At 42.8% G+C, this 27,643-nt stretch overlaps 1 protein-coding gene across 1 annotated transcript; it reads left to right on the forward strand.

Moving 5' to 3' along the window:
* LOC117740702 (lipoxygenase homology domain-containing protein 1-like) lies at positions 1-26,305 on the forward strand. Its single transcript, XM_034547235.1, has 43 exons — positions 1-180; positions 340-733; positions 3,438-3,552; positions 3,817-3,828; positions 5,312-5,392; positions 6,289-6,473; positions 7,332-7,430; positions 7,930-8,078; positions 8,160-8,283; positions 8,459-8,709; positions 8,788-8,923; positions 9,038-9,198; positions 9,312-9,398; positions 9,566-9,701; positions 9,808-9,962; positions 10,057-10,217; positions 11,072-11,148; positions 11,255-11,451; positions 11,537-11,729; positions 11,830-11,990; positions 12,079-12,412; positions 12,553-12,704; positions 13,155-13,288; positions 13,754-13,905; positions 14,058-14,162; positions 14,247-14,372; positions 14,463-14,630; positions 14,727-14,908; positions 15,039-15,155; positions 15,637-15,799; positions 16,125-16,279; positions 16,437-16,646; positions 17,684-17,810; positions 17,945-18,153; positions 18,316-18,501; positions 19,138-19,265; positions 19,348-19,465; positions 21,551-21,728; positions 24,049-24,234; positions 24,552-24,722; positions 25,158-25,287; positions 25,565-25,720; positions 25,825-26,305. The coding sequence occupies exons 1-43, from the start codon at positions 1-3 to the stop codon at positions 26,303-26,305; spliced, it is 7,122 nt and encodes a 2,373-aa protein (XP_034403126.1).
* Positions 26,306-27,643: the final 1,338 nt, after the last annotated feature.

Below are 27,643 nucleotides of genomic sequence, written 5' to 3' on the forward strand. Positions count from 1 at the left end.
ATGCCGTCGAAAAAGAAAAAATCCACAGCTTCAGAAGAAACCGAAGAGGTTGATGACGAAGTGGAGGAAACGGAGCCAAAACTAAAGGAGAGCGGCAACGGTGTGACCCGTGGGGACACCACGAAAGGAGAGAGGAGACAGAAGAAACACAAGAGCGAAGAGAGCGAAGAGAGTCAGGAGGCCCCAGAGAGAGAGAAGAAGATAAAAGAGGGTGAAAAAACAAGAGAGAAAAAGAAGAAAAAGAAACCAGAAAATGGTGTTGAAGTTGGCGCTGTGATTGAAAATGAGGCTGTGGAGGGTGAGCAAAACAATAATGACCCCACGACCAATTGCAAAAAGGAGAAATCAGGGAAGCTCAAAGAGGAAGTGACTGAGATAGCTAAGAAGGAAAAGAAGAAAAAGAAGAAGAAACCCTCCACAGAGAACCCAGAGGGAGAGGAGGAGATGGGCTCCAAGGATAAGAAGTCGAAAGACGGAAAAAAGAAGAAGAAGTCTTACAACGATGGGGATGAGGAGCCTTTGATTGAGGAGCAGGAGGAGGAGGAAGACTCGAAGAAAAAGAAAAAGAAGAAGGCAAAGAAGGGGTCGGTGGACAGTGACGAAGATAAAAAGAAAAAGGGGAAGAAAGCCAAAAACAAACAGGTGGACTATGGTGTGATCTACCAGGATGTGCTGCTGAACTACCACACAGATTCTTCTGATGGATACGAGGATGAGTACTACAAAAAGAAAGGTAAGGATTTCACATTGTAGAGCAGACAGAGAAGCCCCAACATGTTGTCTTTCAGGTAAGTCTCAGTTACACGACATATGTACTTACCAGTTGGAGTTTCCCAACTGGTCAAGTCTTGAATACAGTTTTCCTCCAGTTCCCTTCAGCTCAGAGTCAGAGCACCCACGGGAATCCCTCTCTGATTGTTCTTCATGGGTGAAAGCTCAGTTATGTTCCACATGAATGGATCCAAACAGAAGCTCGGGGGCAGACAGGTGCTGGGTGCCGTCCCAGTCTCCGGGGCTGGGAGAGCCACCGGGGCCAGAAGGCCGGGAGCCAGAGGAGCTTTCTTAAAGCACTGAGATAAATGTATGCCACCTGAAGAACAACACGATTAGGAAACATTTTTAATAAACGTGTCTGCAAAGTTGCATTAATATTCATGGTCAACTTATTCTACATATTGTTATATATTTGCTCTCGCAATACAATATCCACTCATAGCAACTATGGGATGATATAGATTTTGAAGTTTTCGTGAGTTGAAGCTCGACATTAAACTGAAGGCCGTTTTGCTGCCTAAACAAATACATTAAAACCCAGGATGCGAACGCAGGTCTCTGGCATCAACGTTTTGTCTTCGGAAACATATTTACATTAGTCGTATATATATGCAACTTCTTATGAAACAGGGTTGCCATAAAGCAGCGTTTTGGAAAGTTCAGCACTCAGCTGTATTCAAATGTGTTTGAAATGAGCAAATTGCACATAAAGACGTCTGAACTTGAAAAGCATTTCATGGCTCTCTCCCCCTCATCATGTCGACAGAGAGAGTGCCGCAAATGGGACATTTCTTTGTATTTTATAGCATTTTCACTGCCAGATAATTGCTCCCATAATGTACGTAATTGAATGTGCTATTATCAGCTTCTGATCTTTAAAGGAGATTATGAAAGGAGCAGCAAGTGTCCTTGTTTAGCATCGGTAGCAGTGACACATGCTTGTGTGCACTTCTTTCTTGCTTCACTGGCTCACTCACTGTCTCTGACACTCCAAGGAGTTTATGAAGGCTCGGTGTCTATCTGATTTTATCAGGTGTCTCTATTTTTCTTTAATCTGACTCTAATAGCTCTGCTCCCTGTTAATTAGATAGCCATGTCCCTATCGGATCTCTGCCTCTCCTTTCCTCCTCTCCTGGATGTTTTTATGTAATCTGTCTGCTTGTTCTGTGTGTCCCCCTCATTCAATACATATTCTACAGTTTCATCATGCTTTACTTAATGGATGTTTTTTCATTAATTCATCTCAAATTATGTAGACAGTTTCACGCCTTCAGTCCACATACACTTTTCATCCTGGATACCAGTAAACCAAGTCTTCCAGCCCTTTAAAACACAATCTACCTGTGTTCAGACTGCATACCACTATTCTCCACTGTCTCTGGCTGATTAAGTTTGACTCAAAGTACCAAACCAGTGTCCCATACCTTCCAGTCCAGCCTATCCAGTCTATCTTACATAACCACTGCAGAGATGAGTTTACATTCGCGGGCAGTAATGCCGCAGGACTATAGTATTACCATTGTGTGAGCTCAGCTATTGAGTCACCGTCCTACTGAAGATTTAATGTTGTTACTGGAACTCAAACACAGGTGTGATTCTCAAAATCGTCCACAAGAAATAAAGCTTGGGTTTGGATTTACAAGTATTCAGCTCATTGGATTCATGGTGACCAAAGTAGAGTGAAAAGTGACACACTAAGCCACAAGCATAGGTGAGGCATTGCCACAGCGGAGCTCTGAGCTAAACGCTAACTTGAGAATGCTAGCATGCTCACAGTGACAATGCTAACCTGCCGGTGTTTAGCAGGTAGCATACCGTGTTTTAAAGGTGGTGTTCCCCATCTATGGTAGCATGTTAGGTTAAGCTAAGTAGCATTAAACATAGCTGAGGCTAATGTGAATAGCATTAGTTTTTCAGCTGTGTAGTAATAAACCAAAGTAGGCCTAATGTAACTATTAAATGCACAAATTAAAATGTTGTTCTGATGGTAGAATGAGTTGAAACCATCAAAAGAACTTGAACGTCTGTGCCAAATATATTGATAATCCGTCCAATAGCTGAAACAAAAATACAAACGTGCACAAGAGGAAAACAGACAGCGGCTCGACAAAGTCAGTATAGGCTTCATCCTCTGGGAACCATCAATGAGTCAAATATCAGAGTCATACACCCACTAGTTGCTGTGACTTTTCAGTCTGGACCAAATGTTCCATTCAAACGAACATCACCCTCCTAAAGTGGAGGCAGTGTCCTCATATATGTGCATGTCCACTTTTCTCTTTGTTTCCCCTCCATAAAAACACCTCAACACCCTTTACCTTCCCGTCAACTCAGTAACTCGGTCACACGAAGGGACACAGTTGTGAAATGTGAGGCTTGTCTGGTGTATCACACCTCATTGAATTCCCTGGCAACAGTGCATGGAAGGAAACATAATGCTCCTTAATGTTTATAGATTATTGGACACAGTCTGAGGATGTGACTTTGTCCTTGTCCTTTTATTCAACCATTACTTGTACAATTATTAAGTGCTTGTAAGACCCCAATTTATTCCCTAGATGTGCACTCATTATATCAGATTTGTGATGTCGGTTGCCACATGGGCAAAAGGGGCAACACTGTTCCTTCTCTCCTTCTAATCTACAGTCTCCTCTCTCTTTCAGTGTATGAGGTGGTCACTATCACTGGTGACGTAAAGGGAGCCGGGACGGATGCTAATGTGTTTGTTACCCTTTTTGGAGACTTTGGCGTCACGCCCAAGGTTCACTTGGCAAGCAAGTGAGTTTAAAAGGGTTTATGTCCTTGTGATGGCATGATGTCATTGTGTTAAAGTATGCTTGGATGTAAAACTCTAAATCATGTCTCAGTGACTTGCTCTGCTTTGACTTATTTCCCTCATGACAAGGTTTTGTGTGTCGCTTAGAGTCAATTGGATGTCATTCTGTTTATATTATATATATATTAGAAAGCTTAGCTAGTTTAATACTTGTTTCAATGTCAACTGTTAACTTTAACCTTTTTTATTCCTTTCTGATCTTTCAGCACAGAAAAGAGGTATTTTCTAATCAGTCTGCTAAAAGGATGGTTATGATTCTGTCCTTGTGTTGAGTTGTATCGTGTATATCACACTGTATGGGGGAGCATTCCTGATCAACATTAACCTGATGCCTGTGGATCAATCATGACTAAATCAATTGTGTCCTTTTGGACCTGTTTGTCAAAACTATATCAACCTGAACCTAAAATGTCCTTTGACGTCAGAGAATCTCTCTTCTATACAGTCCTTTAAAAATGTCGGACAGAGAATATTTGGAGTAAGGAGGAACTATGTGACATGGCCGGTCTTCTTTTCCATTCAGAGGCAAATGAAAGAAGACCACGATGTCATTTCTGTGCATGATCAAATGACTCTCAGGGGATGTTATCAGCAGCAGGCTCCCTTTATCTCTCCACACATTGATTGACAGATCGGGTTACCTGTGTAGCGTATAGGATATACCAATTGTAAGGCACACTGGACCATGTCACTCATACCTTGTGTTGGTCTCAGTCAGACAGCGTCAACATGCTATGTATTCAGTATCGTTGTGCTGTGTGGCCATAGTGTTGCTCAGCAGGGGAAATACCCAACATGGATGTTGATTAGTCACTTTTGTCATATCATAAGCATATAGCATTAGGAGTTTCACCTTACTCCGATATATATTAGGTCCTGCCTGTATCGTGTAATGAGGGATTCACACTTTATAACATGATACAGGTATGGGAGGGTTTCTATGTCTCAAAGCATATTTGCCTGATTGAACAATCGCGGCAGAATAGAAATGCAACTCTTTGGAAATTCATTGTGATCACAACAAATTCTAATTGCATGAATTCCAAAGTTTGCATTGGGTTTGCGTTTACACTTAACAAATGTCTCCCCATCATTGTCTTACAGGTGATTTTACATGGAAACAGAGAACGAGGGCATGCATTTATATGTGTTCGACAGTAATTCATACTTGGCAGTTATTTCTTTTACAGTATATGACACTGTGCACTTTAATTATGAGAGCATTGGCAATGTCTGTGGGTTGAATATTGCAGGGAGATGAGAACAGATGGAGATGTGGGTCAGAGACAAAGGCAGGTATTCTGTGTTAATGGAAAAGAGGGTGTCTGATTCTCTGTGGCAGAGGGGGTCCTCCATGCACACAGCTCTGTGAGGGGTAGAAGCACATGAGGAGGCGGAAGCGTTGCATGGGCCGAGCCTCAGGAGGTTTCAGATGATACAGCCGCCGTGAGACCACCAGAGTCCCCTAAGCCGAATCAGTCAGGAGATGTCATTTCCTGCTCCAGGGTTCAGTTCAGTTGTCTGCTTGCACTGTGTTTCATTGACTCCTGTAATCTCTATCAATCAAGTCGTCACACGCACACACACACACACACACACAGGCACGCACACACAAACAGGCACGCACGCACACACACACACACACACACACACAATTTATCTCTCTCCCAAATTCTAATTCTTTTTTTCTCCAACTCACAGGAGCCGAACTGCATTTGAGAAGAATAAGACGGATGTTTTCCGTATCAAAACGCACAACGTGGGCCCTCTGAAGAAGCTGAGGTACTGTACAGCAAATCTAATGTGATAGAAAACCCCACAGAGCCGACTGGGCTTTGTGATAACTTATATATTATATACATCTATTTATGCCCCTTTGCATGGCTGCAGCAGATGCCCACAGCTACAGGTAACCGACAGCATCACAGTTGATGCTCAAGTATACCTCGCACAAGATAACAGCAGCTTACTGAGAGACTCACTCAGGAACGTCTCTCACTTATTTTCCAGCTGTGACGCTGGCCATCAAAGGATTTCAGCCAGTGACAGAAGGTTAAGCCCCATCTGTTGGGAGTTAGTGTCTTACTCCAGAGGAGTTACATCACAGCCGTCACACATGAACGGCAGGATACATTTAGTCTGAGGTTTCAAAAAGTAGAGGTTCTTCAGAAAATAGCAAACTATCGAAGGTTTGCTTTATCCCCAAGCGTGTTTTACAATTTTTTGACCAAAAAAAATCTAAACTCAAGGTACACTTTCAAGCATTCTTTGTCTCTTTAACTACTAATACTGTTGATCTCGCATGTCAGATGCAAAATAATTGAGGAAGCTCCATCCACTGAAAGCTCCAAAAGTGGAGCGTGAGTTGCGATTGTAAACTACTACTTCCAAGATGACATTTACTCCAATTCTATAGAGTATACAAATAGAGTAATAGCAGATATGAATAAATCCGACAAGGGGATGCAAAAGCTTTTCCCTCCTCAAGTGGAATTCAGACTATTAACCTAGGAGCAGACTTTTCTACTTGTGTTAAACTGCAGTTTCCACTATTTGAATTTACAACCGTAAATTCAAACAAACTATAAAAAAAGGCTTTGGTTTATGTGATGTGGAAAACGTATTTGTGATTGCCTGCAGGATGAATTCATGTCACACTATGACGGTTGACTCCCCAGGATCGAGCACGACAACACGGGGATGAACGCCAGCTGGTTCTTGGACAGGGTGGTGGTGACCGACATGAACCGGCCCCATCTGCGTTTCTATTTCGCCTGCAACAACTGGCTGAGTCGGGAGGAGGCGGACAACCTGTTTGTCAGGGACCTGCTGGGCAGCCTGAACCCCATGGACGTCCCGAAATGTAGGTCACTCTGGGACAAACACAAAGCACACAAGGGTTCAAAGGAAATAACAGTTGATTAAAATTCCAGATACCTCCCCCACATAGCAGACAAACCACCGGGTTTGAGAAGTCAGAAAGACTATAGGTTTAAGATAAAATACAATCGAGACGTGCAAGCTCACACCTACTCAGAAACTCTTTAATACTAATGCTTTAATGTTAATGTTGTATTTGACACTATTGTTAGACAGTAGGTTTTTTTCCAAATAAGAAGGACAAATGAGCAGAAACAAAACGCTTTAAAAAAACAACAACATACTTATACATAGAGGTGCTTGATAGAATACAGATCTGGCTACTATTTCATTATGTAATTGAATTCCATCAGAGTATGATCCTCAGGTAAGCCAGGTAAACTGCAATGTGATCTAACATCTCAGAACCTGCAGTCAGTCAAGCAGAGCGTTGTGAAGCCGAGGCTCGGATAAGGACATGAAGACACTGCAGCTGTGAGTGAGTGGTCAGGGTGATATGGCTGTTACTCACACAACACACACACACACACACACACACACGCACATACACACACACACACACATATACACACACACACACACGCACACACCACACACACACACACACACACACACACACATATACACACACACACACACATACACGCTGTTATGAATATTTATCTTGGAAACCATCTCAGTGTGGACTTGTAAGGCACCTGTCCAATGAAAAAAAAAAAAGTCCAACTAATTCTGATTAAATAGTGCGAAGAGATAGAAAATTGGTTCTGAATGATACTGAAAAGCATAATTAACTACATCGTTATATAAGTCGCTGTGTTCTTGATTTCCTGTTTTTCAGTAAATAAGTACATAGTGAGCGTGTTCACTGCTGACATGAAGGGAAGTGGAACTGATGCACATGTCTTCCTAAACGTCTTTGGAGAGAATGGTGACACAGGTAGGTCTGCATTTTTTATTATTATCATTATCGTTTTATTATAATTAGATAGGCTTTTTTTCATTATTATTATTAAGGAGGCATTTATCTTTTTTGAAGGCATTTGTCACATTTTCTTCTCTAAGGAACTATTTCTGTATTATGTGGTTGGGAACTGGTTCTCAGGCTTCTTCCCGATCAGTTGAAATCTGGGGCCTCCTGCCCAGACCCCCAGGAGACCTCTCTAATTGGCTTATTTTGTAGGATTTGCAGACCAAACCAGTCCAAGATTTGTTAAAGATATTAAATGTACAATGACGTAAACAGAGAATAGTTTGGAAGCTGAAACCATATATGACTTGAAACAATCAATTGAATAGTATAATTAATAGGCGATTATGTTTATGTTGATGAAGTAAGCCATGACAAACATTGTATAGTTAGTGTTACTTTAACGATTGTAGCTATGTCGTTCATTTCAATATGTTTGACTCCAAAAATGCTTTGTTTATTATGAAAGGAGAGAGGCGACTGGACAGTGACAAAGATAACTTTGAGCGCGGGTCAGAGGACAAGTTTACGGTAGAGGCGCCGAACTTGGGAAGGCTGAGAAAAATCACTATTGGCCACAACAACAGAGGCTCATCAGCTGGATGGTTTCTAGATAAGGCATGTCCAATCTACACAAACATACATTTTACAGACCTGCCCACATGCATGTAAATAATGGTGCGCAATGTGCCTCTGCAGGTAGTGATTGATGACATGGGGAATAAAGAAATCTATGAGTTCCCAGTTAATCGTTGGTTCGCCATGGATGAATGTGACGGCAAAATACAGAGAGATGTGTTGGTTGGATCTGTGCAACCAATGGGTGAGAACAACACAGAAAATACATTTTTAAATGTCCTCTTTTAGAGAATTACAGTGTTGACCAAACAACAGCACAAGTCAAAACAAATACCAAGGATATATATGTTACATCTCAATTCTGTCAATCCAGTGATGAAATTGAATTGTTTTTTGTGCAATGTCCTGAATATACTTAGGAATCGTATACAATGTACAAGTGATGACTGGAGACGTGAGGGGTGCGGGCACCAACTCGAAGATCCACATAGTCATGCACGGCTCCAAGGGCTTAAAGAACAGCGGCAAAGTGTTCCTGGAGGGCGGTGCTTTCGAGCGTGGTCTTATCGACATTTTCAACGTGGAGATTTGTGACCTCATCAGCCCGCTCAGCAGGGTCACCATCGGGCACGACAACGGGGCCGTTGGGGCTGGATGGTACAGTGAAAAGGTACTACACTTCTATCATTGGTAACACAGGGACTCTCAAAAATGCCCTTCACCCACCAAGCACCTGCTTCCCCTCTAGGTCGTAATATACTGCCCATTCACGGGCATCGAGCAGACGTTTCCGTGCGGGAAGTGGCTGGACGAGGACGAGGGGGACGGACTGATTGAGAGGGAGCTGTACGAGATGGTCTCTCGAAGGCAGAAGAAACAGAAGAGTGGGTAGTTTCGTTTAACTTGCAGACTCTCTCCTTATTGGAAGAAAAGTAAATCACACGTCTTCTCTTCACCAAAACAGAATTCAAGTTGCATTTTATTGAATTCTACTCCAGAGTACCCATGGGCCCTGTGGATTTTGACATCAGATGTGAAGGGGGCAGGGACAGATGCCCAGGTGTTTCTGCAGATCTATGGAGAGAAGGGCAAGTCCGATGAGATCAGACTGGAAAACAACTCTGACAGTTTTGAGCAGGGCCAGCTTGATAAATTCATGGTAAGCTCTGGATCATTTATTCCACTGTTCTCACATTAAACTACTACTAAGTTCCCAAGATGTTTTTTTTAAAGTATCTGTTGTTCTTTTTAAATGTGTTGGGATCGCTGTAGATTGAAATGCCAGACATGGGAAGACTGCGGAAAGTGCGCATCTGGCACGAGAAGAGACATCCATTTGCTGGATGGCATTTAGCGAAGGTGAGACCCATCGTTCTCTCTTTTCGAACCCTCCTGGGGTGAGCTGTTAGTCTGTTTTATGTACCCTCTTAGCACTAAACTAGACACGGAGGGATAGTTCAACATTGCACCTGAACTCAGATATAGAGAAGAGAGAGAGAGAGACATGAGGCTGTCATTTTCTGCAGGTCACTTTGCTCAAGACCTTGACAATGGAGGAATATTCTTTTGAATGTGGCCGTTGGCTGGACATCAATGAGGACGACAATGAGATCGCCAGAGAACTACCAGCCACCGGAGCGCTCATCGATGAGCCGCTGCCCTGTAAGAAATGGACTAAGGAAACACTGCAGTGCAGATATCCAAACTCTATGTGTGCTTTATGTGATATTATGTGAGTGTCTTCCTCTTTCTTTGTGTTTTCTTTTAGTGATAAAGTATCGTGTTACTATCTGCACTGGCAACGTCAGTGGCAGTGGCACGGACGCCAGCGTCTTCCTCAATGTTATTGGTGACCTGGGTGACACAGGGGAGAGACTCATGTTTATGAGCAAGAACAATGTCAACAAATTTGAAAAGGGCAATGTGAGTGCATTTTTAATAGGCACAAAATACATAAATTGTCCGGGAAACGCACTGCAAACATCTTTTAATCCGTTTCCCCTCCGTCTTCCCTCAGCACGATGAGTTTCTCATTGAGTCTGTGTCTTTGGGCCAAGTTCGCAGAGTTCGTGTCGGCCATGACGGCCGCGGTGGAGGCTGTGGTTGGTTCCTTGATAAGGTGATGGTCCGGGAGGAGGGCCAGCCAGAGAGTTTGGCCACGGAGTTCCCCTGTTTCAGGCAAGGCAATAATACTTTAGACATGACTTAAAGGGACAGTAGATCTTTTTTTTTAAAGAGTTAGATGCTTTCTTGTAGAAAGTTGTGTGAAACCACTCTTGTGTCTTTATGGTCCATCTAAAGCTGTACAGCCAGGAGACAGTCGGCTTAGCTTAGCAGGAAGTGTTGTTAGTCTTTACGCCAAGATTCGGGCTGTTGCTTCTTATTCAGCATACGGGAGTGGTCATTTTCTTCTTAATTATTTGGTCTGTATCACCAACCCAAAACATTAAACAGCTGTAGACACAATTGGCCCGGAAAGCTTCATAAATAGGCCACGCTTAGCTTCACGAGTTCTCCAGTGGCAGCTGTTCAAGTAGTTAGGCAGCTGATGGATGAGTTAGCCATGACAAATAGGGACTAAATGCAGCAGTCAGCCAGCTCTATCCTTTAGTAACTGGAGCCACACCGCGGGGTGGAGGTGCAGTGTTACATCTAGAAACAGGCTGTCTGTCCTGAGAAGAGGAAGGTTTTTCAAGCTTACGATGTAGATCAGTTGTTTGAGTGTTTTGTGTTCTAAAGGTGATTCAATTTCCTCAATAATCTTAGGCCATATAAAATGTTTTGTGATTTGAAATTGAAGTATGAACTTAGACCCTGACACTTGTAATTGTTATAATGCCTAGCTTCAGCCTATGCATTTTAATGTTGGGGTCTTTTCTCCCTATTTCTTGTGTAAACTGAAACTGTTTCCATGTTTATAAATTCCTCTTTCCACACATTTAAATATTCAGGGAGGTTTGATGGGAGGCTTGATTTCAGTCTTTTTAGGATTCAGTTTGCCCGTCTTTATGTGTTTCTTTTTTTTTCTTCAGGTGGTTGGACCGTAATGAAGATGATGGACAGATTGTCCGTGAGTTAGTCCCAGCTGGAGACGGCCTGCTCCTCTTTAGTGAGTGCCTCGATAACATTTTAAACACAGGATAGGTTAAGCAAACTTACATTTTATTTTGGGATTTTAAAAACATCTTTAATTGCCGTCTGTCCATCCTCCCAAGATGTCAGCTACCATATAGCAATTAAGACAGGCAGTGTGAATGGGGCCAGCTCGGACTCCAGGGTGTTCGTCAAGCTGTACGGAGAGAAGGGCGACACGAACAAGATGATACTGGCAGTTTCCGACAACGACCTCAGGAACTACTTTGAGACGGGACAAACTGACATCTTCACCATTGACACCTTTGACATTGGACAGGCAAGTTCTTCAGACGTGGATCCGCTTCAAAGAGAACAGAGTTTATGATTCTATGGTTATGTCTATATGTCCCCGGTGCTTACAGATCAGCCGTTTCCTGATTGGTCACACTAATGAGGGCTTGAGGGCCGGCTGGTTTCTGGACAGTGTACAGATCTCTGTACCAGTTCATGGGAAGCAGTACATGTTCCCAAGCCACCGCTGGCTGTGCAAAGATGAGGCTGATGGGAAAGTGGAGGTTGAGATTTATCCCAGTGAGGTCTTGGACATCGAACAATGTAAATAACACCAACACAGTACAGTCAGAGTAATCGTTATAAACACAGTAACAGTGATTTTGAGTCGAGGTATATTGCGCTGCCTCTCCTTCTCCTTCAGTGATCAACTATGAAGTAACGGTGGTCACAGGGGACGTGCGTGCAGGTGGCACCAATGCCAACGTCTTCTGTCAGATCTACGGAGACAAAGGAAAAACTGAAGTCCTTGTGCTCAAGAGTCGCTCCAACAATTTTGAACGCGCCACCACTGAGATCTTCAGGGTCTGTATAAAGCCTGTCTCGTGTTATCTCAATGCATTCAGGAGATCTACGGTCCTTGTTTGACCCTTGTATCATACCTACAACCCAGATTGAGGCTCAGGATGTCGGTAAGATCTACAAGATGCGTATCTACCATGACGCGAAGGGTATCGGGGACGGCTGGTTCCTGGAGACGGTGGACATCAAGCGGCTGGCGATGGCGATGGTGCAGGTTGAGGTGAAGAAGCCGGACACCAAGAAAGACAAGAAGAAGGACAAGAAGAAGAAGAAGAAAGAGGAAGAGGAGGAGGTGGAGATGGTTGAGGAGCTGCAGGAAGTGGTGGAGACTTTTTCTTTCCCCTGTAGCCGCTGGCTGGCCAGGGATGAGGAGGATGGGGAGATTGTGGTTGAGCTGCTGACTGAGGGCAATGAAGACCTGGAGGGTGAGTAGAGCTAAATGTAATGGACTGTTATTTGCTTCCAGAGGCTGGATTGTTTGTTTTAATTTTGAAATTATGACTTCATAAGGTGCGGCGTTAAAATGTTACTCATATGATGTGCACTTTCTGTGTTTTCATCTCAGTGAACTCATATGAGGTTCATGTGTTTACTGGGACTATGTGGGGGGCGGCGACCGATGCCAATGTTTACGTCAACATCTACGGAGAGATCGGCGACACGGGTGAACGGCGGCTCAGGAAGGCAAACAACTTGAATAAATTTGAGAAAGGCCAGGTGAGCTTTCTTTCTGTCAGTTCTAGATGAGCTCATTTTTATGTCATAATCTGAGTATTGGTATAAACCTTCGTCTGACAGTTTGGGAAGTATAGTTTTTCATATTTCTTGCAGAAAGTGAGATGAGAAGATTCATACCTCTCATGTTTGTTAAATATGAGGCTAGAATCAGGAGAAGCTTAGCTTTAGAAGGTGGTGCATGGGGAAACAGTGGTCATAATGTAAAGATGTGTTTGATCTGCTGTGTTCTACATGGTCGTGATTGTTATCGTTGATACTGTTTACCTGGATAAGCCTTAATTGTCAAACAAACACATGTTGGATCTAAGGAGCCTTGCAGGTTAAATACAGATCAAATAAATAAGTAATGAGGTTCTCATGGACGACTAAGCTGAGACCTGTGACATTTCTTGACCCTTTTGTTCCTGTTTTGGATGGCGTGTGACCCAGGAGGACATTTTCAACATCACAGCGGTGGACTTGGGGACCCTGAAGAAGCTGAGGATCCGACATGACAACAGTCAGGCCAGTGCCGGCTGGTTTTTGGACCGCGTGGAAATCCTAGACAACAAAGATGACACCACGTAAGTCATGACGCTGTTAGAAAGGGAGCAGAGATCCATCTCCACTTTAAGTCAGATGTGTAACTGCATCTTCAGACAAATACCTTGAATAATTAAACCTATTAATATACAAAACAATAGATAATCATTTATTTAATTGCTAATAAATGATTTACACCTTGCTGAGTCATTGAAGACACCAAATCATTGCCACAGGTTTCTCAAAACAGCATCAACCTTCACAGCTCTTCACATTTTATGAGCAAACCTTTGCTTATTAAATGTCTGTAGAGCGCCACTGTGTGGCAGGAGATGGTACTCTGAAATAATCTGGTGAAGCAACATCCTTTCTGTCAATCTAAACAGAGACAGTCCCTTTCTTTGAGTATTTTTAGACACAGGAACATGTGATCGTCCTAAACAGACTATTGTATACTAGTCACTGCACAGCATTTTATTATATATTCATTATGTATCGTGTTTAAGGTACTTTTTCCCTTGTAAACGCTGGCTGGCTGTTGATGAGGATGATGGACAGCTCGCCAGGGAGTTGGTTCCTGTGGACGAGGCCTTCATGAAGAAAGGAGATGATGACGATGAGGAAGACTCTGAAGCCACACTCGGTCTGGAACAGAAAGGTGAGAGGAACACTGTCCCAAAGAAACAAAGTGAAAGAAGACCTCCATTATTAAAAAACAGCTTTTTGTCTTTTAATAAATGAATAGGAATAACAATCACAAGATTGCCTAATGTTTAATTTCTTCTGGTTTCTTATTATTTTGTATTACAGCCATGTCAACAACATACACAATGAGGATAAAAACTGGTGACAAAAAGTATGCAGGAACAGACGCTAATATCTTTATGATTCTGTACGGCACCAAAGATGACACAGGTGATACTTCAGACTTTAACACTGAATTTATAGCTGCATTTATTTTTCAATGATTAAATTACTCTGTGATGTGTGCATCTACAGGGATAATTAACCTGAAGGCTTCAAAGACTCATAAGAATAAGTTTGAGCGGGCTATGATCGATGAGTTCATTGTAGAAGCTGTGGACATCGGACCCCTGAAGAAGCTGCGTGTTGGACACGACAACTGTGGTACGGTAGGACAGACCAGCCTGCCTGTGCAGTGAAGGGTGCAATATTAGTCCACATGATCACAATCATTTGTGTTTAATGTTTAAGGTGGAGGATCAGCAGGCTGGTTCCTTGACTGGGTGGAGATTGATGCCCCGTCTCTTGGCCTGAAACTGCACTTCCCCTGCGGTCGTTGGTTGGATAAAGGCGAGGACGACGGGGCCATCGTCAGGGACCTTTTCCCTAATTCTCTTCAGACGGAGCTTTACACACCATGTAAAATCACTGCAAAAGGCACTGCACAAAAATGTTGGTTATTTGATGCACATAACTAGTTATGTTATTTTTATTTATTTTTTTTCAATTGTGTAGTCGTTCCTTATGAAATTAAAATCTCCACGAGCGACGTGTTTGCAGCCGGCACGGACGCAGACGTCTTCATCGTCCTGTACGGGCGAGATGCCGTGTGCACCCAGCAGAAGAGTCTGTGTGTCAACAAGAGGGAGCGGAGGATGTACTTTGAGAGAGGAGCTGAAGACATGTTTATTGTTGAGGTACAATAACAGTGTAGAAGTAGAATAGGTGCAGTCATGGAGCTCAGTGAAGAACAGCAAGGCCATCAGTGTAGTAAATACAACGCTGAATACAATTACTTTAGTTAATACATTTCTGCTTTCTGTGCAGCTAGAAGATGTGGGCGATGTAATTGAAAAGATCCGGATCGGCCATGACAACCGCGGGGTCAACCCAGGCTGGCATCTGGACAGAGTGGAAATCAGACGTCTGCTCAGGAAGGGAAAGGTACTTTTAAAATACTCCGTTACAAGTAAAAGACCTGCAGTGAAAATGTTGCTTCAGTGAAAGTGTCAACAACCTAATATAATGTCATATATTATATATCATATTGTTGGATGATTCTTACTGGCCGTGTCAGCAGCATTTTACTGTTGTAGTAAAAGGTGGAGCTACTTCATATACTGTTTGGAACGATGCATCATATTTTACGAGACGATATATGTTTTTGTGTTGGAAAATATTTTTCTGTTATACGTAGCGAAATAAAAAGTTAAATGTTTGCCCCTGAATTGGTAAAAGTGTCACATCCACTGGTGAAACAGAAATGCTCTTTTTGGTCAGCAGGTGGGGATGTTCTCTGCACAGATAGATGAGGTTAAATCCAGCCCTGTGATTTCAGAGGCTGAGACAATAACAGAACATGGTGTTTTCACTGATTCCTGAGGCCCCAAAACACACACATGAATTAGCCTTTCTCTCTCTGTAGGGTTCAGAGACGGTCATCTTCCCATGCGAATGCTGGCTCGCCAAGTCGGAGGATGATGGCGAAACGGTGAGAGAGCTGGTGCCCTCTGACATCATCACTGAGAAACTTTCACGAGACGGGAACCTGAAGGTCACCGAAGTGGAGGTGGACGATGCCCTGGAGAGTATGTTAACACACAAACAATACATTCTGCATTTAGACACACAAACGGAACGGAGCAGAGATGTGTCACCCTGTTGTGGTCCTGTCCCCCTCCTCCTCCTCCCCCCCCCTCCTCCCCCCCCTCCTCCCCCTCCACCGTTTTGAGCATTCGTTCAGAAACAAGACATTTTTCCCTTCAGGTCCTCTCTTATCCCTGAGTGAGTCTCCGTTATGACAGTGGCACCAAACAGCGATGGAAAATGGCTTTCTTTTCACTCTATTTTCTGCCAATTGCACTCAAATTGATCCCCCCTGTGCGTGTCTGTGCTCAATGTACCCCACTACAGCTCACACATACAATGTGTCAGTGATGACAGGCGATGTGTACGGAGGCGGCACCGACGCCAACGTCTTCCTCACGATTTACGGGGACCAGGGGGACACTGGGGAGAGGAAACTCAGAAAGTCGGAGACAAACGGCAACAAGTTTGAACGGGGATCTGTAAGAAAGCATTTTGTATACTATTCAATGAAGTGTCAAACAATCCGGACATAATGAGCTTCATGAAAGAAAATTAAATTGCAGCAAATACATAATTCAAACTAAATGATTATACTTTTGTTATTGTGTCCCCAATGGTCACGCTTTTTCTTCGCAGGTGGATAAGTTCACGATAGAAGCCGTTGACCTCGGACAGGTTTTCAAGATAAAAATACGCCATGATAACAGCATGATGAGTGCCGACTGGTACTTGGACCAGGTGGAGGTGGCTGACGTGGATACGGAAGAGGTCTATCTGTTTTTATGTGAACGTTGGCTGTCCAGGAAGAGGGAGGACCGGCGCATTGAGAGAGTCTTCTATGTTAAGGTATAGCATTGAAGATGTGGTGTGTACAAATAGGAAAAGAGATATCACAAGTACAATAGTAGAAAGAGAGATGGAGATGGAGATTAAAAAGACTTGGGTCCATTCACCCAAATTACATGGTATCTCTCTACGACATACTGTCGATTTATGAGCTGAGGATTTAAAATATACATTTCTTAGGTTTTTGGTTTCCATCCGATGCCAATGAAAGGAATATCACTTTTTTCTTAGAGCTCTGAAATATAACATTTTGACAAGACTATTATTCTGCAGCCATGCCGAGCGGCTCCTTGAAGATGTACGAAATACTAATGTCAGCATGCTAACGTACTGATGTTCACAGGTATAATGTTTACCTTGCTCTTACTTTAAAGGTAGGGTTATTACCGGTAATCTTAAAAAACTAACTGCGCTAAAAGAAATATATGTATATATATATATATATATATATATATATATATATATATATATATATATATACATATACAAACAAAAACCCCAGCCCACTCTTTTCTAATGAAAGTAGCAAGCATCACTGACTCCAAAGGTTGCTGAGTCTAGCAAGGAAGTCCCCTCAAGCCACTCCCCCAAAATTATCATTATGAACATAAACCAGAGATACTTAATTTTGTTATCTTTTTTTTGTCAGAGGATTTGATCCATTGATTGAAAAAATTATAAAACCCGTACATGTAGAAGATTTCTCTCTGTGCCTTTAAGATGATAGCTTGCTAATACATTACCACAAAAACCAAATACAGCTGAGGCTGATGGGAACTATCTGCATGGTCAACAACACTATAGTGGTATACATGTGTTTTGTCTTATTTTGGGTGAACTAACCCTTTAAATACAATGACACAACATACTGTTTTATTACAAACATTGCCGCCGTGGCTAATCATGGTAAATTAATAAACTCGTAAATCCGCACAGCCCTAATAAACACACGTGTACTGTGCGTTTCTGTAGATAATAGCAAGCCTCTGTGTTGGTGTGTATTTCTGCATCACTGTGTGTGTGTTGTGTTCTTTCAGGACTACAAAGGTGTTAGAGAAAGCCTTAACAGCAAAAAGAAGAACTCAGCCGTGACGGTGAAGAGTGTCGACAGTAACATGAACAAAAAGAGCAAAAAGAAGAAGGAGGAGGAAGTTGAGCTCCCGAGTAAGAATAGCCTTCCGCATCGTAAACTGGATTCATCCTCTGCTCTGTGAATGTTTGTCATAATTATTCTAGCACAGACATCTTTACATAATCTCCTGCTCTCTATGAATGAATCCTGTTCCCTTCCTGTGCAGTCATACCATACCACATCACCATCTGTACTGGACTGGAGCGGGATGCGAGCACCACCAGCAGGGCTTATGTGATCATTATCGGGGCCAATCACACCCAGACAGAGAGGTTGTGGCTGGACCTGCCAGACGAGAGGAAGGGCTTTGAGGCCGGCTCTCTGGAGAGCTTTCAGTCCCACGGTTCAGATGTGGGGGACATCAAAAAAGTCGAGGTGAGGAGGGGGGGAGCTCTTTGAGTTTCAGTGATGATTGTGCACACACACTCACACACACACACACACACACACACACACACACACGCATACACACATTGGCCATGCAGGGGAATATACACCTACGTTCCTCGAGATGATTGTTGCTCATCCTCCCTGCAGCTAGGTCATGATGGGGCCACTCCTGAGAGCTGCTGGCTGGTTGATGAGCTGTCGGTTGCTGTGCCAACCAAAGGGGTCAAATATATCTTTGCTTGCAAGTGCTGGCTGGCCAAAGATCGAGGAGATGGTTTGACTGCTCGAGTATTCAACGTGCTGGATGCAGAGGCCATTTCCATCTCCCAGCAGGTATCTCAGTAATATGATGTGGTGTCACTCATTTAGCTAAGAACATGCAACACATTTAAATGAAATGAACGCAATAGACCAATGATGATGAATACATTTCTGTCATACTGTCACGAATGAAACCAATGGAGCTATTTACTTTGAGGAAAACGTTGCACAACCTTTTAAATCTGGCACATATCTTGATTTTCGATGGGATTTCCAATAAATTTCATAGACATTTAAGAACACCTTTCAGTTATACATTCAGTAACATCTGAGATGGGAAAAGATGCTAACAACAGATGTCAACGTCTGATTTTATCTGGAAAAAAGTAGAGTGCTAAGACCAGTCAACGGCTAAGACACAAGAACATTATTGATGTAGATGAAAATGTACCTATTGTAAGTTGATTTATTGATGAAGATTAAGAGAATGAGTAACTTCCGAGGGTTTATTCTGGCCAATTTTTACAGCAACGCAGTCAACCTCATAGTTACTTAAAAAAAGAATAACAATCTCTGTTGCTTATTATCTGCAAAACAAATGAATATCCATGCCCAGTGATGTTTTAGAGGTAGTACTGCGTGTGGGAGATGGCTACGGGTATGTACAAAAAATACAAACAAGGAAAATGTCTGATATTTTCACGTCAGGTTATTTACGAGGTGACCGTAGTCACAGGAGACGTGCAGAACGCAGGAACGGACACCCAGATCTTCATGTCTGTATTCGGAGCCAATGGGAGCACGGAGGAGATGCTGCTGCAGAAGAACGAGGACAGGTATCCAAACACGGAGGAAAACAATGTGAAGAAACAATGTGAAATAAAGAGAGCGTCTCATCGTGCTGTTGTTTGACGACAGGTTTGAGCGCGGTCAGGAGGACACTTTCAACATGGAGATAGACGACATTGCTCCACTGAGGAAAATGAGGCTTCGTATTGATGGCTCCGGCAGTCGACCTGACTGGTTTCTGGATCAGGTCAGATCACCTTGAAGGATTGTACACACCAACGTCTGTTTACAGGTCTTGAGATGTAGTATTGCATACATGGAGATGGAAAATACTGAGCTTACCAGACCTCTGTAGCCCGCTCCTCATCTCTGCTTGCGGCTAGAAGCTCTAGGCAACATTAGCCACTACTAGTACACCACACTGAAGCGGTTCAGTTGCGTGGAACTGAAGAACAATTCATGAAATAAGACTGACGATAACTTTAAGCCGGTGTTCCAGAATGAGCTGATCATGCACAATATACTTGTTAAGGGCTAATTGGATACGAAGAAGAAACTGCTGACCTCATCCATGAAACATAACACCAGGAGCATAACAAGCTGAACACTTCCAAAATCAATACAGTGCAAAACACTCACAGGTTTGTGTTTTTACGCTGGCAGTGGCAGGTCACAGGATCATTCAATCTATTATATCACACAGCACACACACACACACACAGCACACACACACACACACACACAGACACATCTAGAGAATGGTCCGTGATTCACCATCTCACAAAGACACAGACACACACAGCAGGCCCAGAGTTCCTGGAGTGAGCATATTGAACAGTTTATTCATCATACTCTTTGTTCTGGCATCATCGAAAAAAAACACAGTAACAAGCTCTGTGTGCTAGTCAGTAGAGAGATTTTTAATTGTCTATGTGAATTGGTGTGTGTTAGTACAAATATCGCCAATTTGAATGAATAGTCCAGCAATACATGTTTTTTCTTCCTCTCTCGCTGACCTTGTGAGGACAACATCGCCGCTCACCTCCAAATTCAGTCTGATGTCTGGGGCCAAAAGCTCTGATGAAACAGAACACATTTCCTATGCAAATGTCTTCTCTGGTAAAGTCACAGCAGCAGAGCAGTCAGGAACAATAGCGAGCCCTGTCCGTTGGTGCCCGGGACTCGCCGACTGCGAACATCTCCTTGACTTGACCCTGCACAGAGCCCCGTGTGTTCAGCATCACAAGCAGATGTGCTGCCTTTATGGATTGCCTGGTCCATGTATTGAAAAGGACACAACAGTGCACCGGGCGGACTGCCAGCATAGTAATCTGCCCAAATAAATATGCAGAGGGGAGAGGTAATACGAGTGTGTCGGGCCAGAGCCGGGACTTTGTAATGAAATGTTTCCCAGGACCGGTGATCAGACCTGCTGGGGGAGGCGGGGTTTGTGTTCCTACTCGTACCAGCTTGGGGTCCACAATATGATGATGTATGGCACAACGCTTATTCATATGAACTTGTTTTCTTATCCACGCTGGGATGTTGGTCCACCACTTTGGCTCAGACTGAGACATCTCAACGATTATTTTTAATGGACCGACGTGACGTTTTGTAGATCGCTGGTGGGCAGGAGGATACATCTTACTCATGAGGTGTCTTTGATTGCCATGACGTTCGGTGCAGACATTCATGTTGATATGCTTGATAACTTAACGTCCCCTCCAGCGCCATCATCAGGACCAACATTTTTAACTGGTCCACGATTTTTGGTTTAAAGACATTTCCATCAGCCTCACGTGTTAATTATTATTAATAATAATAATAATAATAATAATGCATTGGATTTATATAGCGCTTTTCGTGATACTCAAAGACACTTCACATAATTATAACATCCTAAAAGCTAAACAAATTAATAAATAAGAATAACTAAAATACAGATAAAACAGATAAAACAAATAGGGACTTTCTCAGTCACTCAGACCCTAATAAATAAAAATAATAAAAACATGGAGGAAACAATCACACATTAAAAGCAGTTCTGAACAGGTGGGTTTTGATTTGCGATTTGAATATGGAAAGATCAGTGCAGTCTCGGATGAGTTTGGGGAGAGAGTTCCAGAGGGAGGGGGCAGATATAGAGAATTTGTAAATGTTCTCATGCCAACACGCTAAACTAGGATGGTGAACGTGGTATTCATTATATCTGAGAGTCTGATTGTTAGCATTGTTATCGTGAGCATGAAAAAGTGAACATTACATACAGTTGGTGTCATTCTGAATAATATGTGTGATTATAATATTTGAAGAGCCAACTGTGTGCATCCAGGTGATCATGCGTAACCTGGCCACAGAGGAGGTGTCCTCGTTCACCTACGAGGAGTGGCTTTCCAGGACCCGAGGACCAAAGAGAACCATGCTCTGCGAGATGGCTGCTGTGGTGGACGAGGAGCTAATGGTGGAGCTCACCACATATATAGTGCAGGTCAAGACCAGTGACAGCGCAGGTACGTCCTCAACCTCATGCGGGCAGCTGTCACCGTGCTCACAGAAAGGTTTTGTTGAATTTTGTGCAGCGACCTGTCCTGCTGCAGTCAGAGAAGGACATTTGTGATCGGTCTTTCTATGCTTGCATTTTTAAAAATACTGTAAAGCAGTTATTTCAAACCCTTAAAACAATAATTCAATAGCAAAAAAAATCAACAATTCAGCGGCGAAAAGTCTTCTGCTTTCTGTTAATTATCTAGTGACCCCTTGGAGGGTCCTGAACCCCGTGTTGGAAACCACTGATCTAAAGGGTCTCTTGTATCAAATAATTTGAGCTTTTCCTCAAGAAAAAGACAATCTGTTAACATTCAGTCAGACCTGTTAGGCAAAGGAACTGCAGAGTTTAAATGGGTTTAACAGATGAGTCCACTCATCCTACCGACAGCATCATCTCCGGGTCAGCTTTCGGTCAGATCCAGGAATGCTCAGAGTGAGCAGAGCAGCTCAGACATCCTCTTTCACCTGAAGCCTCCTCCAGCTCTTCCCGAGGGATGCTGAAGGAATCAATTGTCAGATGAGCGATTTCATCTGTCAAATCGAGCCCTGGGTTCACCTTGCTGTCACCTCTCTTAATTATTTTCTGAACTCTTTCAAAAATAAAACACCTGAGGGGTAACCTGCAGGTCCTTAAATGTCTATGTTCAAAGGGGGCGGTGGTTTGATATTCTCAGATGAGTGAACTCCTCACCCCGTAATGGCAAATTAGCGCCCAGCTTTGTGGAGGCTATTTTTGTCTGTAATCACATTCTTTTAACCGTTATCCAAAGCTCGAAGCAGAGTTCATGGATATGTTACATTGCTCCTCATCTTCTTTTGACCTGTCCTTGTGCAGAGGTCTGTGTTTTTTTTTTTTTATCAGGAGGAGCAAAGCTGGAATCATTAATGTTTGACGAAATGTTAAATGAAAGAAATCCTCTTAAAGAAAGCGTCCACGCAGCTTTGCTCCCTCTTTTCTTCATGCAGTGTTTTCTATAGCTCAGAAGTGCTGCTGATCAATACGATAAAGTCTGAGCCGACTTCAAAGGACTGCTCTCATGCCTCTGGCGGTTACTGGAAGCTGAGATGTAGCCCTGCACCACCACGGAGGCTCTTGGAGAAATAATGAGCCGTGCATGGCCGATAGACACACAGACACAGACAACATTACAGAGGCGATGCTGTGCATGAAGTCACGGTCTCCTTTGGGGTCGTGATTAGATGATCTGCACGTGCAGTGTGAAGACCCATTGAATGTTAAGTAGGAGGTCAATTATAATAAAAATCATAATTTCAAAGTAACAGCTACATAAAATGTAATTATTAATGTCTACATTTTCCATTTTGCCAATTAGAATATGCGGCGTTAATTCAATTAAATCAGATGTATTATTTTGTGCACAGATAGGTGTCGTGCAAGGACACGAGAAATGCCGCAGAATGAGTGAGGTTTGTTCTCACCATCGCCTACCACACATTCACTTAGTGTCTAACTCACTGTAACGAGATAATAGAGCACAGAGGGATTATAGAGTCTGAGTCAATAAACGCGGCTTTCTCTGCGGCTCATTTTACTCTGCATAATGTGGCTGCTTGTTGTCAGATCAGTTTCCTCGGGGCTTTGCAAGCTCAGTATTTATTGTCAATTCAAGAAAACCCTGTATTAGTAGAGCTGCGTTGCAGTTTAAAAAAGCTACAACAAATCATTTATTTACATGTATAAAGATCTAGTGCTGCAGATTTGGGTCTACGGGAACCCGGTCTCTTTATAGGTGTTTTTAAAAAGAGATTGAAAGAGTTGGAGGAAGGTTCATCTGGTTGTAGATGTTTCTTCTGGCTCAGGTATGTGCACCCGTGTGAACTGGGATGTGATGACTTGAGTCTTAGTTTTGGTTTTACATTTTTTATTATCTGTCTGACTGTTTTATGTTGTATGTCTGAAACTTTGTTAAATGTGCTGTTGCTGTCTTGGCCAGGACACTCTTTTAAAGGAGATTTCTAATCTCAATGAGGCTTTTCCTGGTTAAATAAATAAAAATACAAAAAATATAATAATAAGTGCATTTTTGGAATAATAGAAAAGATGCATTTAGAAATGTCATCACAATGATATGATTTAAATGAAACTATACTGCGCTCATTTTGGAGGTGAAAATCGAAGCATATAGTGAGTTCACAGTACATTGCCAGGTTGTACATTTCCTCAAAATTATTATTTGTTTAATCCAACATGGCTTTTTGTTCCACGGAGGCAGAAGTTCCAATGGTTTCTTCTCTAAATGGGGGACTTTCCTGTCTCCTCAGGGGCCGGCACTGATGCAAACGTGTGGATCATAGTTTTCGGAGAGAACGGAGACACAGGGACGCTGGCGTTGAAAGAGTGCAACAAGTCCAACAAGTTTGAGCGCAAGCAGGTCGACACGTTCCGCTTCTCGGATATCCTCAGCATGGGCGAGCTCTCCAAAGTACGAGTCTGGCACGACAACTCAGGTCAGCTCATGTGAATCTGCACTTTGCAACTGGCGCGATGGTGAAAAGTTTCACTCGAGGTTACGACTAAATAAGTTACGACTGTCAATCACTCAACCAAAGACTAATGAATCTGCCCACAGATTCATTAGTCTGACATCACCGGCGATGTCTTGAGTCACCACTCTGATTTTAATGAAACCTGAACAGTTGATGTATGATTTGAGGATTTGAACCTGAAGCGACCTGAAGGATTGCTGCATCGCTCTCGTTCCATTATTCTCGGCAACATTTTTGACTGATTGCCTTTGTGTGTTTCCTGATCCCATTGCTCCTAGGTCCTGCTCCAGGATGGCACTTGGAATACATCGACGTGAAGGATGAGATCCTGGACAAAACCTTTCGTTTTCCCTGTGACCGCTGGCTTGCCAAGAATGACGACGATGGACAGATAATGAGAGAACTGGCATGCGCTAACAACGACTACTTGGACCTCAACGAGAAGACCAGTAAGTCCAGCGACACGCAGACCCTTCAGTCTGGGGTGATTTGGCAAAGCGTGGTTAAGTGGCAAACACAAGCAAAAAAACTGATCCGCTGACGAAAGAAAAGATACTGATCGCAGTCACGTGGTTGACAAGGACATTGTGTTGTTCTCCACAGTCAAAGCCACGCTGTGTTTCAATGTGAAGCTAGTGAGATGGTCTGTTTGCATCCGCAGTAGCTTACGAAGAGGCTGACGTCAATGAGACAACATTGGATTACACTAGCAAAGAAAAGTCCATAAATAGAATCCAAAATTGGGTTTGATATAATGAAAATCTTAAGGATTTTAACTTAACCGTGTATTTCCGTGCCACGGGATCCTAATGCATGATGTGTATTCCGTGTGGAAATGGAGGACAACTGAGACCATTTAATCAATTCGTCCGTGTTTTCTCCAGAGTACGAAATTTGTATCACAACTGGAGACACCGAAACCAAAGAAAATGCCTGGATTGTCCTCGAGGGGAGGAAGGGCCGCTCAAAAGAATTCGTAATGGAGAACTCCTCAAAGAAGAAAAGGTTCTTGCGGTAGGTATTTGGTGCAAGATTAACTTAATGAGCTGCAACTTGTGTGCACGAGAAAGCTTAAAAGAAATGTGCTTTCTCTCCTTCTAATTACGCCTTTGCACTTATTATGATAATCCCCACTAGCACCAAGCACTTGAGCTCAGACAAACGCTGCAATTGACTATGATGACATTACACCATCCAGAATAAATTCACTCTGACATGAATTTAAAGTATGTCGGCCAATTTTAAGCGAACGCCTACTCACTCGAACATGCCTGTGTTCCTCTCTTCTTAGGGGAAATGTTGACAGGTTTGAGTTTTCCTCCAAGAACCTGGGGGACATCGCTGGTATCTGCCTGGGCCACACACCCAAGGATGGAAAGAAAGTAAAGGGGGAGGTTTTCTGGAAAGTGGAGGAGGTCGTTGTCACTGAAAGGGAACTGGGAAACAAGTAAAACATCAGTTACTGAGCCAAATCTACATCCATGCGGAAGTCAGTTATTCAATTTAGGCCATTTGTTGATAACAAATCCTTGTCTGCATCATCGCCTCCAGGTACATCTTCAGTTGCAACGCCCTCATCCCCCTCTCTCCAAAGAGGGAGGATTTCTCAACCTTCGAGTGCACAAAGGCCATCGAGAGCTTCGCCAGTAAAGCGCGGAGCCTCGTGCCCGTCAAGTACGAAATCATCGTCATCACGGGTGACGAGAAGGGAGCAGGTACAGACGCCAATGTTTTCATCACTATCTACGGCTCCAACGGAGATTCAGGCCATCGGCAGCTGCGGCAGAAGTTTCGTAACCTTTTCGAACGCGAGCAGACGGACCGGTTCCTGCTGGAAATGCTGGACATGGGCGAGCTGCAGAAGGTCCGGGTGGAGCACGACAACGCCGGTCTGAGCCCCAGCTGGCTGCTGGATCGCGTGGAAGTCACTAACACGGCCAATGGTGTCACCACCATCTTCCTGTGTGGGAAGTGGCTGGACACGAAGAGGGCCGACGGGCTGATTGCCAGGGTCCTCTACCCGAAATACTAGGAGAACGATGTATTCATACAAACTCCCATTGCAAAAAAGAAAAATCTCCCCTCATGTTTAAAAGTAACGACCAAAGAGATTGTGCTCTGGCAAGTTGTGTATCTCAGGAACAGAGACAGATTTTTATACTCATAGTTTTTTTTTAATTGGTATTATTATATTATAGTTGGATATTTAATACTATACCTGGGAATATAGCCTGCAAAGAAATACTGTGACAATATCTTTATGGGTCAGGAAACGGAATGTGCCATTCTTTTTAACTTTCATGAGTCAGGGATGGGTCATGGTTTGTTCAGATTTGTTATAATTTAGGTTTTATAAAATATTAAACTCTTTTTGCACTACTCAATACAGCTTTCCACTTGTTTGACTCGCAGATTAATTCAAACCTACAGAGCTTTATTTTACAGCTGCACTAATCCATACTTTTATATTGAAAATAGTTTTAAAGACTGTGTGTGTGTGTGTGTGTGTGGGGGGGGGGGGGGGGGGGGGGGGCACTTAATATTATTAACTAGCGCTCATTTCATCACTTCAGTTTTTCACCCAATGTTTTGGTTTTACAGCCTCACAGATTGACTTATTTTGGGGTATTTCCACCACTCGCATCATTTCATTTTCAGCAGGATATAGCTGTTTTCAGGGGGGAAGCCACAGCTGAGATCCAAATGGCAGACGGACACCGTTATCGACTAGCTGGTGGAACAAGTGGAGCATTTATCAGCGGAGACACATATTTCACTTTTAAGACGGACAACAACTGAGATAATGGGATTCACTCCAAATGAATCCTGACGGTGCTCTGTGTCTGAGTATGAACACTGATTCAAAACTACCACTGTTGTGTGGAAGAAAAAATTGTTGCCCTAAAGTCTAGTGAATATGTCATGTCAAACTGAATTTTAGAAAAGTGTGTCAGAAATGATGCTCAATTAAACCTGATTTAAAGTTATATTATAGAGATTGCAGCATTTTCCCTATTCTTCTTATTTCACCTCATAATAGCTTCAAAGTGTCGAAAGGTCAAATCAGAACTACATTTTATCATCGGGATATGAAACAGAAAAACCAGAACATGTCCATTTTATCCAATTTATTACAAAAAGAGCACATACAAAAGGATAATATACAAGCCATGAAATAAAATTAAAAAAAACAGAACAGTTTGGGTTTAGCAATGCAACTTTTGAAATCATTATTATTATTATTAGTAGTACTTTTTTTGTAATAAAGTACAAAATTCCACCACATGTGACTAACATTTACCCATAATGTGCTCATCCATTTCTTCATCAACACACACATCACCATTAATGCGCTATTGCTTTAATATTA

This window comes from Cyclopterus lumpus, chromosome 12 (genome assembly GCF_009769545.1).
Source record: "Cyclopterus lumpus isolate fCycLum1 chromosome 12, fCycLum1.pri, whole genome shotgun sequence".
NCBI lineage: Eukaryota > Metazoa > Chordata > Actinopteri > Perciformes > Cyclopteridae > Cyclopterus > Cyclopterus lumpus.